Source organism: Ictalurus punctatus, chromosome 12, assembly GCF_001660625.3.
Source record: "Ictalurus punctatus breed USDA103 chromosome 12, Coco_2.0, whole genome shotgun sequence".
In the NCBI taxonomy this organism is placed as follows: Eukaryota; Metazoa; Chordata; class Actinopteri; order Siluriformes; family Ictaluridae; genus Ictalurus; species Ictalurus punctatus.
Window position 1 is genome coordinate 19711374 of NC_030427.2, and position 12795 is coordinate 19724168.

The 12795-nt window shown below is 38.2% G+C and overlaps 1 protein-coding gene and 1 long non-coding RNA gene across 2 annotated transcripts; one reads left to right on the forward strand and one right to left on the reverse strand.

The window, feature by feature from the left end:
* Positions 1-708: 708 nt before the first annotated feature.
* ccdc106b (coiled-coil domain containing 106b) lies at positions 709-7782 on the reverse strand. The gene is made up of 7 exons (XM_017482505.3): positions 7509-7782; positions 6097-6186; positions 5448-5546; positions 4821-5012; positions 4479-4622; positions 4172-4381; positions 709-2153 (listed from the first exon to the last, which is right to left on the reverse strand). The coding sequence occupies exons 2-7, from the start codon at positions 6131-6133 to the stop codon at positions 1837-1839; spliced, it is 999 nt and encodes a 332-aa protein (XP_017337994.1). The 5' UTR covers positions 6134-6186; positions 7509-7782; the 3' UTR covers positions 709-1836.
* Positions 7783-9053: 1271 nt separating this feature from the next.
* On the forward strand, positions 9054-12549 carry LOC108273336 (uncharacterized). The gene is made up of 3 exons (XR_001814287.2): positions 9054-9209; positions 11550-11920; positions 12053-12549. It is a non-coding gene; the product is annotated as an uncharacterized LOC108273336 (long non-coding RNA).
* Positions 12550-12795: the final 246 nt, after the last annotated feature.

The window sequence follows — 12795 nt, forward strand, 5'->3', positions numbered from 1 at the left end:
AACCCTACGATTAGTGGACAACCCGCTCCACCACCTGAACCACAGCCACCCCACTGAGCGCTCCCTTGTTATTGTTAATATGATTCCATACATTTATTGGTATAGAAATGAGTCAAAATAACCTCCACTTCTGTTTTTCAGGCTTCACCCTGATCACTCATTTTGTGCTTCCAGCTGGCTGAGCACTTGACCTTTTATGGAGTTTTGTGGGTGTCACTATAAGTAAATGAGCTGTGTCATGCGTACAGGTTATTAATCAACATGCACGCTCAAGTACAAAAGGAAATCAGCGTTTCTGAAACTTTTGTAAACCGGGCATTTAGTCCGCTTTGGTTCACACACGAATTTCCGAATATTTTTTTGGATAAATGAGGCCTAATGTGTGTATTAATTTAGCCAGACCACTAACCAAATCCAGAATTACACATAACTCACATAGAAGATCACTTGCATCAGACTGAGATAATTAAACAACAGTATTGAAACATAAGCGAATACTGACCTGCATGGATCAGATATAAAGTTTTCCTCCAAATTGAGGTCTGCTTCTTCTTGAACATTTTACAACCTCCATGAATCATGTTTGTGCCCAAATCTAATCATTATACACTCGCCCCTACTATTGCAGATTTAAAGAATAAAGCCCCTATCATAAACATAATAAAACATTATTTTATGTTAATTATTATTTTTTGAGAAGTAAATTAATACTGTAAATGTACAGAGTTTATTCCCCTGTAGAGAAAAGAAAAACAATAACAAACAGATCATCAAAAAAAAAAAACTACAAAAAACGAAAAAACAGAACCAATCATCCATCCTTTACATGGACTTAAATACAATGACATCACTGACCCATGATTACACAGTGTAAAGACCTCGGTAATATAACAAGGCAGATAAGTGAAGATTTACCATTTTTGCAATCAAATTGCGTTAGCAGGCTACATCTCTGAGGATAATGACTAACTACATGATGTGTCTTTAATCTTAGCTCGAAGTAATTGTAGTCAGGTGTTTACAGGAATGTGTGCAGGTACATGACTGAACATGACTACTGAGGAAGGAGTGATACAGTTTTTAAAAAAAAAAAAAAAAAGCGTCCGTCAACCAAATCTACATGCAAACTGAAAAGACCAGACTGTCCTTAAAGATTCAGATGTGATCTACAGATGACTAAACTGCTGTTTCTTAAAATAAATATCATGGTGGTAAATCTGTAAATCCAGGTCTTCAAACTTAGAACAAGAACACAGTTTAATCTCATTATCATAATCATAAATCAGAATTCACAATTTAGGAAGCTACATTAAAAAGGTGTTAATGAACAGGGGAATAAGTGTTACATTTGTCTGAGGAGTGAGGAAGTTAGCGGTTTTTTTTTTTTTTTTTTTTTTTACCCCCAAATAATAATGAACAAGTACAAAAATATACATACACAGTCTTTAAATACAGTGATTTACTTCATCGCTTGTATCTTATATCTCAGAATTTTGTTCTTTCCTACCCTAACCCCACTCCGATCATCCTTGCTCAAATATCTCAGCCAACGCATCATCTCACTTCAGCTGCCCTGATCCCATCCTGTCTGACTCGGACTAACGCCCTCAAACTCAAACAAAAGAGAGACCTTTCCATCAATCTTAACCATGCTTGCCAATACCAGCAATGCCAATGTGTTTCTGTTCAAATAATAATCAGTAGCTGGAGGTAGAAAAAAAATAAAAGAACAATTCTTTGCTTAGCTGCTGCAACATCCAATCATCAACCTTGAACCCTCCTTCCATTATTCACTACAACAGGTTTCAAGGAAACAGTTTTTTTTTTTTTGGTGCATCAGTTCCTGAATCTGTAAGAGATGGGCAGCAGGAGGTTGTTTTTCTTCAAGGCCTGCACCTTGGCATGAGCGGTCTCATCAAGGGCCTTGTAGCAGCGTCGTGCATAGTCTAGAAGCTTCTCCTTGGAGGAATCGAACTCGCCGACTTCTTCCACTTTCTCTGGCGCGACCAGGAGCAACTCCGCAATGGGAGTGGTGGAGGCTACTGTGTTACGGTCGACCCCGTGAACCTGAAAGGCTCTGGACATGCTCCTCAGCTTCTGGTATGTCACCAGAATCTTCTTGTAGCGAAAAAGTACTCCAGCAGGGTCTTTCACTGAAAAAAGCCAAGACTTTATAGCATCAACCATACATCATCTCTAAATACAATATAATCATGATTCACTTAGTAATATCTACGCAGAATATAGAAGTCTACACCCCCTGGCAGATTTTTGCAAAGTATGATAAATAAATAAACAAAGAAATCAGGTCGGCCTTTAATGTGATATAGCAACCAACAAAAATCCAAGTGAAAGCAAACAGACAACAGGGAACCCCCCCCCCCCACCCAAAAAAAAAAGTACAATAACCTGGTACAATAAGCCTTTCATTATGGGGCATGTGTGTGCGCTCAAAATGAACCAATCACATTCAAACTCATGCTCAAAAGTAATTATCATACACCAGTCAGCAATCGGTGAAGTGGTTCTGATTAACCCCATATTCGGTAGGATTTTCTTGACATCTTGAGCTTACAAAGCATGTTCAGGATCTCACCGTCAAAAAGTATCACTCAGGAAAGCGATTTCCCAAAATATTAGATGTACCATGGAACGTCGAGAAGGCGATCATGAACAAGTGGAGAAAATTGGGCACCACAGTGACGTCACTAAGAACAGGACGTCCCTCCAAAATTGACAAAAGGACAAGAAATTGGGGAAACTGGGGAGACCTACAGCAACCGCAGGAACATCTGGGAACAACCTCTTGTATTCATCACATTTCTGGGCTATGGAGTAGGGTGGCTAGACGGAAGCACAATCACCAAAAAGAATACCATACCCATGGTGAAGCATGGTGGTGGCAGCATCATGCTATAGGGCTGCTTCTCTTCAGCTGGGACTCGGGCTCTACTCTAGACAGAGGGAATCGGGGATTGCTCCAATGGATCTTGGCACAAAACCTGCAGACGTCTGTTAGACAGCTGAACATTTTCACTTACCAGCACGATAACGACACAAAGCACAAATCCAAATCAACAAAGGAACAGCTTCAGAAGATGACAATGTTTTTGAGTGGCCAAATCAGAGCACAGACTTAAATCCTATCAGAAACCTGTGGAATGACTTGAAGAGGGATCTGTACAGGAGGTCCTCACAATCCGATAGATCCGGAGCATTCTTGCTAGGTTTGTAGACTCTATTCAAAAGGAAACTGAGTGCTGAATTATAAGCAAAAGGTGCTTTAACAATTTTTTCCTTGTTGCTATATCACATTAAAAGGTGGAAAACAATCTGACATGATTTCATTTTGCCCCCCCCCCATCCTATCAGAAAACCCTGTAATATCAACAGGGGTGTGTTTACTTTATATCCACTGTCCTGGCTTAAGCCACGTGCACTAACCACCAATCAGTTTGACACTCCATGTTTATTTTGCACTTATGTTTATTTGCATTCAGATCCTCCTGGGAAGTTGTAATTACGACATCAGGTGCGTTCAGGTCACTTTGGTCGGAGCAAGATGGCAGTGTACCTTCTCTTAATCAAACTACCAAATAAATAAATAAAATACAGTTATGCTTTGTTTGTTTTTTAACTCTACTTCTAGAAAATGAACACAATGTGCATCAAGTGTGTTTTGCTTTTTTTGTGTGTTTTTAATCACTTTATGAAGCCACGCTAAACTTGCATATTATACCGACACTGGACAATTCTATCGTATTTTGCTTGTTTTACTGGAAGCATTCAATTTCAACAAATTTACTGTTGCATCCATTGATTCCACCATGTTTTCTTATTGTCATGGAAAAAGAAAATCCAGAGTTTCCCACTGGTGATTACGACATTGTGGTGGCGTTCATGTGCTGTTCAACTCAAATACAATTTTCCGACATGACTGCACCACAATCCCCAACCCAAGCTCATATTCACTTCTCTCTCTCTCTCTCTCTCTCTCTCTCTCTCTCTCTCTCTCTCTCTCTCTCTCTCTCTCTCTCTCTGTGTTCTTCCTACAGTCTGCAAAATGGCTCTTCCCAACTGCACCTGTATCACCTTTATTGCACCCTTCTTGTATCATATCCTGCCGCACTTGCATTCGGTTTGATTAAATTGTAAAACTGTTCCCCCTCACCTCTTTGCCTCTCCATTCCACGTGCTATGCGGAATACCCGAGTTCTTTTCACTCTCATCGGCCCACCATTCGACCTGCTTTTAGGCCTGCTTCTTTTGCGGACTTTGTTGTTAGGGTCGTCATCGTTTGATACAATCTCCTCCTCTTCAAGGTAGCCATCCTCCTCTATATACTCTTCTTCCTCCTCCATCACCTCCTCCTCTTCCTCATCTATAAAGAATTTTTAGTGGGTGGACAAATGAACCAGGAACTGACAAAAAACAAAACAAAAAAACACAAATTGCAAAATACCAGGTTAGCAACTAACCTTGGACACTGTTCTTCTTCTTGTTTCGCTTTAAGGTCTGGCTGCGTGCTTGTCTAGACCGAGTCATCATGGGCACCGGAGATGAGGTCCTGCGAACGACAGTGTTCTGGGATGTTGGCTGTTGGGAAACCTCAGGCTGAAGCTCTGGAATACAAGTAAAGGAAATTACATCACAAACGTTAAGTTTATATTCGACACCTTTTTGTTCCCGGGCTTGCACAAAATTCAACCGCTACATCACATTCTGTGGATTTTTCTGATTGAAATATATTCATTCAATATCAAGCCCAGCAGTGTCCCATTCGTCAACCTATCCAACTGTCATCTCTCTGCAATCCTTACCACTCCTCTCCTGACTCTTGGTGGTGAAGATGAACCGGTCAAGCTGGCAGCGCAGGAAGTCTCTTTCCTCTTCCAGGTCCTCGATGCGTTTCTGTAGCCATGAGTTCTTTTCCAGGGAGATCTGCAGCTGGGCACGAAGGTTGGAAATCAACAGGTACGGGTTGCAGGGAGGCGTCTGTCCTGATGCACTTTCTGTTCAAAGAACGAACAGAGATGCCATTATTTCTGCTGCACCTGGCCTGTAGAAAGCAGTTATCTGTTATGTAACATTCATGCAAGGGCTAGTATATGTAAAATATGTAGTAAAAAGAATACAAATAGACAACATTTAATATGCAAGTTGTAGTTTATATGTTGTGTTTTAGAGCAGAGAAAGCACCACACTGGACTCATGCTTAACAGGGCCTCCAGGACCAGAATTGGTAGCCCTGCTTTAAAATACTGAGGCAGCCATGTGTACAAAATTTGTACAGTCTTATAAGCCTGTTTCAGGCCTTTTTGCTTAACTACTAATTACAAGTATACGTGTCTTATCTTCAGGTGGATGTGTTGATTGGGCAGTGTGAAGCCAACTTTCAGTCAATTAGCTATTTCTTCTCCCACACTATAATACACCAAATAATTTACCATCAAACGTGTGGTCAGTCTGGTTGTAGAAACCAGACTCGTCTGCACTACTGTCTTCAAAGGGAATAGAGATTTCATAGCCATCCTCGTTTTTCAAATCTGTCAAGAAAATCGATTCGGGAGAGAACATTTAAATCTTCAGAAGCTTTGCTTTTGACTTTATGTCTCATGTTCCTACTAACTTTCCGTATAAAGCATGTTTCTTGCATAGTAATCAAAGATAACTGGTAAGGTTGTAGACTATATGACCAAAGGTTTGTGGACACCATAAATCCTAACAATATCTGCTTGTTGTACATCAAATACCAGATTTATTCCCCCTGTATTTCCTGTTATAATAAGCTCCACTCTTCTGGGAAGGCTCTCTACTAGATTTTGGGGCATGGCTGTGGGGATTTGTGGTCATTCAGCTACAAGAGCATTAGTGAGGTTGGGTGAGGAGGCTCCACTTCCAGTTCGCCCCACATATGTTCAGTGTGGTTGAGGTCAGGGCTCTGTGCACTTCCAACTTTGTGGAAGAACCACATATGGGAGTGATGGTCAGGTGTCCACATACTTTTGGTTATATTGTGTAAGTAAATATGAAACACACACACTTTTAAAACTGGAAATCACATCTGTATGGTCATACTAAAGCAGTAAGGGTTACCTGTTGACTTCCTCGTACTTCTTTGTGGTTCAGTCATTATCGCAGTCTGACATGGATCCTCTTAAAATTCCAAACCAAGCTCACAAACACCTAGAAATATACACACACACGGGTCATAAGCAGGGCCATCATCTTAGGAACTGTATCTGCTTATCAATAGGGCTGGGCGATAATTCAATAACGATAATTATTACGATATAATTTCTCAATATAATTTTAACAAAAGTTTGATATACTGTGCGTTGCAGACCGGGCAGCTAACGCAGTGTTTACCGACACGGTGGTGGCTGACAGGATTGTAATCAAGTGGAAAAATGAGCGACACTGAAGCAAATGTAGTGCTGCCAATGACCAGTGTGAAGGACAATGACATCATTGACAGAAAAGATAATTCAACTTCGGTAATATGGAGTTGTTGTTTTTTTTAAAAAAAAAACAAAATATATCAGACATAAAACAGAGCTGCGTGCACTGCAAACTGAACAGAAGAAATAGAGGCAGAGGGGAGAGCTGCTGCAGCAATTCTAAGACAGAAACCTTTGTTGTAATTTTATCTGTAATGAGATAAATGACAATTTTCAATTAATAGAATATTACCATACGCAAAGTATGTATTAAATTACATTTATTTAGGCTCAATACAGAACCACTCGTTAAAGAGAATCCTTACTCCCTCAGTGCGTGGATCTCACTTAGTATCGGCTCGGCTCACTCAGAACCTCGACCGAGGTGGTATTTAAAAAAAAAAATGTACCAGGTACTATCCACAGTGGAAAGCCCTCCAAAAGCGAGCAGAACCAGGTCGAGTCGAGTCGTACCATGCGGTGGAAAAGTGCCAAAAGACAAAAACTTTCCAAGAGTAAGCAAACTAGAAAGGTTCTACTTGTGCATCCCTGCCACCAGTTAACCTTAACTAGTTAGCGAACCAGCTAGGTAAATAAACTGGCTGCAAGCACACGTGCTCTATTCATCGTCATACCCAGATCTAGCTGCGCCAGAGACTACACATCATTTGGCGCACGTCGAGTGAAACATGTTTGATGTGTAGTATATAAGTATATAAGTAATATATATATATATATATATATATATATATATATATATATATATATATATATATATATATATATATATATATATACACACACACATACATACATATACACACACACATACATACATATACACATATACATATACACATACACATATACATATACACATATACATATACACATATATATACATATACACATATATATATATATATATATATATATATATATATATATATATACACACACACACACACACACACACACACATACATACATATACATATATATATATATATATATATATATATATATATATATATATATATATAAATCCAGTTTGCAGCATTTACTCACGTTGTTAACTTTGTTTGCAAGTATAAACGCTAGCAGCGTTACACAAATCCAGGATGTTGATATTGTTGTTATTCTTCGTTTTGCAAACAGTCTGAGGCATTTACTCTGTTTCGCATTTACTCAACTTTGCTTATGTGTGTGTTTTCGTGAATTATTGCAATATTTAACTTCTCTAAGAAGTTAACAATCAAAGAAGAAAGGGGAAAAAAAAAGACCGCCCTCATCTGAATCGTCTTCCGGTCATGCGCACTAGTGACTTGGCGGTGTAACTAAGCAACAGCTACATCCAAAATGTCCATTTTATACCAGGGTTTGTATAGATTATAAATTACGCTCATAAAGCACCCAATGTATTTTTTTTTTTTACCCAGGAAAAGCCTGCTGTATAGACATGTATATATTCTATTGGTTTTGGGTCTCATAAAGAAATGATAAATTAACCTCTATAAAACGATGTATTTATTTATTTATTTATTTATTTATTTATTTATTTATTAGAATCCCTTCCCTGCTGAAAAAGCATAACAGTAAAACTCTCATAAAATTTGTAATGGTTTTAATGGTTATAATAGGAATTGTATTGGTTTTAATGAAAAATATAATGGTCCTCGTGAGTCTCTGGTAATCTGTCACCTTCTATTGGTGGCATGTTATGTCTAGTGGATACCATTAAGGACCAACAATGGTAGTGGTTTTTGTAGTGGAAACCATGAGAGTTTCTATAATGGTTTCTATTGTTGTTATTGTTGTTTTTTCAGCAGGGATGCCACCAACAGAAGACAACAGATTACAAGTAGAGAAATATTACAGCTTCCATTAAAATCAAATACAATTCCTATTATAAACATTAAAACCATTACAGATTTTATGAGGGTTTCTATAGTTTTTTTTGTTTGTTTTTTTACCAGCAGGGATGTTATGTCCAGTGGACAACAGTAAGAACTAAATAATGGTATATATTTACCATTTTTTCAGCATGGAAGGGATTTTTTATGTTACTTTAAAGGGGTTAATTTATAATTTGGCAAACCTGCTGAAAAAACAAACAAGCAAACAATAGAAACAATCACAGAAATTTATATGGTTTTTACTACAAATACAATTAAAAACCATTACGATTATTGGTCCTTAATGGTATCCACTAGACATGTCACTGCTAGAAGGCAATACATTACCAATAGAGACCGACAGGGACCATTACAGTTTCCATTAAAACAATACAATACCTATTATAACCATTAAAATCGTTATAAATTTTATGAAGGTTTCTATTGTTTTGTTTTTCCAGCAGGGATGTTATGTATAGTGGATACCATTAAAAACCAATAATATAATATTAATGGTTGAAAAGGTTAACAGCTAATGGTTTGTAATTATATTATGCAATGGAAACAATTAGAATATATGTGTTGGTTTCTATTGTTTTTTCTTTCCTCAGAAGGGTTATCAGGGTTATTATTAGTAGCTTGTTGTTGTTGTGGTTTTGTATATATGTTTTGTGTATTCATTTTCATGTCTGAGGCTTATAGACCCACCCAGGTTTTAGTACCTGGGTTTTAGGTGAGATGAAACGGAGGTGTATCCGGAAGTGACATGGTTCCAAGCGAACAGAATTTTAACGTCTCTCTTTCGCGAAAAACCTGCGGTGGAAAAACGTCGATAAAGAAACTATTCAAAACATTTCAGTAAACTTGCGAAGGGGTAAGTGTTTATTTAAACATAACTAGCTTGTAGGTTAATAAAGGCATAGGCTTCGTGCTGTAGCGCCCAAGCTATAAACAACAAATTAGACTTGTATTTTTCTCATGTTCATAAGCCACGGTGTCAAAGTATCACCACAGACTACTCGCTGTTTTTTCATTTTAAAGCTACAGGGCGTAACATTTTCCAACGTTAGTGTAAAACAAAAATAATCCTGATTTGTTGCCCGCTGTTTGGTTTATGTTAAACTACAATAGGTGTGTTCGAGTTTTGCTGCGCCTTGTCTTCACTGTCAGTATCTGACCTGTTTATATAGGTTCAGACTGGTTATGGAAATACAGTGGATATTAAAAAGTCTTCACACCCCATGAAATGGCAGAGTCATATCTTTTTCCACCTTTAATGTGATAAACAACCAACAAAATTCAAGTGGAAAACCAAATAGTTGCACACCCTTTTATAATTGGGAGTGTGGCTGAACCCACCACATTCAAACTCATGTTCGAAAGAAATTATGAGACCGATGAATAACATTTTGGGCACAATTCTAAAAGATATATGATACATCTTACTGAGAGTGAAGCATGGTGGTGGCAGCGTCATGCTACGGGGCTGCTTCTCTTCAGCTGGAACTGGGACTCTAGTTGAGATGTAGCTCCAATTACCAATCGATTTTGGCACAAAACTTACAGGACTCTGTTAGACAGCTGAAGATGAAGAAATGAGCACGATAACGACCCAAAGCACAAATCCAAGTCAACAAAGTAAAGGTTTCAGAAGAAGAGGATGCATGATTTGGAATCCTAAATCCTATCAAAAACCAGTTGAATCACTTGAAGAGCGCTGTGTACAGGAGATCACCTCACAATTTGATAAACCTGGAGCATTTTTGCAAGTAAAAGTGGAACAAAATTGACAAATGTGTTAAGACTCTTACCCAAAAAGACTGGGTGTTGTATTACAAAGCAAACAGTGCTTTAACGAAGTATTAGTAAAAAGGTGTGCACACCTGTGCAACCAGGTTATTGTAAGCTTTTCTTTTGCCCTAAAACTTTATTTGAATTTTGTTGGTTACTATATCACATTATAGGTGGAAGAAGATCTGACATGATTTAGCTTGGTTTAATTTTTTTTACATCACAAAAACATGTCTAACCGTGTCCAGGAAATTATTATTTTTTTAAATATCAAGCACGATAACAGTGTCATCAGATACAAAATTGTAATATGTGAACACAATTGACCATGGTCTCAAAACAAAATAAAAAATACACCAGTTTATATGGTGCACCTACCTACAGACATTAACCATTTCATCAGTTAAGATCCCAGTTTGTACGTACACAGTGCAAAATTTCTCTTTATCCCTTTACCCTGTTCATAAGTGGCAAGCGAGCATTGTGGTGCCACCACTCACCAGACATTATTTGGATAGTCAACCACTTTAAGAGCAAACCAGATATGGTTGGTTTGTGAACTATAAATTCTTTTTAAACGAGTCACCAAGGCCCCACTTGGAGTGAATCATCACAGATAGCTAGACAGTTAGGATAACCACATTTCATGTATATTTATTTCTACTCTTACACCACTAAACAAATAATTTACCATCAAACATGTGGTTGTAGAAACCAGACTGGTCCGCACTACTGTCTTAAAACTGAAGAGATTTCATAGCCATCCTCGTTTTTCAGATCTGTCAAGAAAGTAGACCCGTGAGATAACATTTAAACCTTCAGAAGCTCTGCTTTTGACATATTCATACTAACTTACTGTATAGAGCCTGTTCCTTACATAGTAATCAAGAATAACTTAGCGTGAACGGTTGTACACTATATGACCAAAAGTTTGTGGACACCATAAAATCAAAACACTCGTATGTGCTTGTCGAACATCCATTCCAGATATATTAAGCTCTACTCTTCTGGGAAGGTTTTCCACTAGATTTTGGAGTTTGGAGGAATGTAACTCCACAAGGAGAAATATCATCTTAGCTACTGCGCAACTAAATAAAATAAGAAAAACGAATGTAGTGGATTTTAATATTAGTTTTAATTTGTTTGAAAAGGCGCACTGGGATACAGGAGAGGGAGCACTAGAGAATCTTTATGTTCTCCATCCTCAGCACATCTGCAGAGAAAGTGTTTTGTTTTGTTTTTTGCTCTGTAATGATGTCCTGGTACAATTGCAGACCTGATAGAGGAAAAGAGTTTTTGTTCATTTCATTTCATTTTTACTTAGGCTATGGTAGTCCGGTGTACTATTATTATTTTCCTATATGAGTGGATGCTACTGTATATTTTACAGTTGAACCAAAATGTTGTGTTTTATGCTCACCAGATTTGACCAGGCAGTATGACCTCCTGCACTGGCCTGGCACACTGCAAAGTGGCGTTGGCATTAGCGGTCATTTTTGACCTAGTGGGAGTGATGGTGTTGCTTGCGGGAGTCTTCGTTCCTCTGGAGGTGAAAGGCAAAGACTTTGGTGACTTTTTGGTGTACACAGGAGTTCTTCTGGTGCTGATGTCCCTTGGCTGCTGGGTGATGTGGTACAGCGGCAACATTGACGGCCTGACTACAAGCAAGGAGATGGGCCACATCGGCAACGCAGTGGACCGCATTGCGCGCAGGCTCAGCCGCAAAATGCGCACCCACCGCAGCCATCAGGTTCCCTAAAGCAGATCGGCAGAAATTCTCAGAAAGCTGCCTAGGTAAATGTAGCTACTTAATTTTATTGTTGCTCTTTTTAGGCCATAATAATAATAATAATAATAATAATAATAATAATAAACTGTTCATGTTTGTGTCTCCTGTCTTTTATTCCCTCACTCCATCACTTGCAGGTTTCATGATAAGTCTGAAAGAAACCCAACCAAGCAGGTCAAGAACTGAACATCATTCAGCTGTTACATGTGAATATTACATATCACCTGAGAATATTTAGGTGTACAAGTTATCTGTATTTTACAACGGTATTGGCACATACTGACCTGCGTTATGTTGTTACGTATCGTTCTATTTCAATTGCAGTAAATGTTTTCATACTTTCATTTAGAACACTTTGCATTTCAGTCTGTTTCTTGTGTTTTGACCTTTTGACCTAGTTGCACATTATTGTTGCTCTTCTACAGTATCTGAGAGGAGATGGATTTTAGAAAGCTCTTTAAATAAATAAATAAATAAATAAATAAATAAAAGCTTCTTTATTTCAAGCCACTGTTAAAGCCCGCCTGCAAAATATAGAATGTATATAGACACAATATTTTTTTAATGCTGTATTTTCTTTGAGTGCTCAGTTGATTTGAGAAATTTTGCCGAATAAAGTGTTGCGCAAGATTGATATGTCAGCTTTTGCTTAGACAACCATGTCTATTGTTTTCATATGATTACTCTTACTCTTATTCCCTTTAACCGGCCAGCTTTCCCCTGTTGTACGACAGCTACCAGGAGGGGTGGGTGAAGGGTAACACATGTATGAAGACAGACTGATGCATGAAGGCTCATCTTTTTGAACTGTTGCACATGCTGCATCACAAGGGCAGTGTAACACGCTCAGAGGAAAGTGCTGTCTGTCCTCTTCCAAATC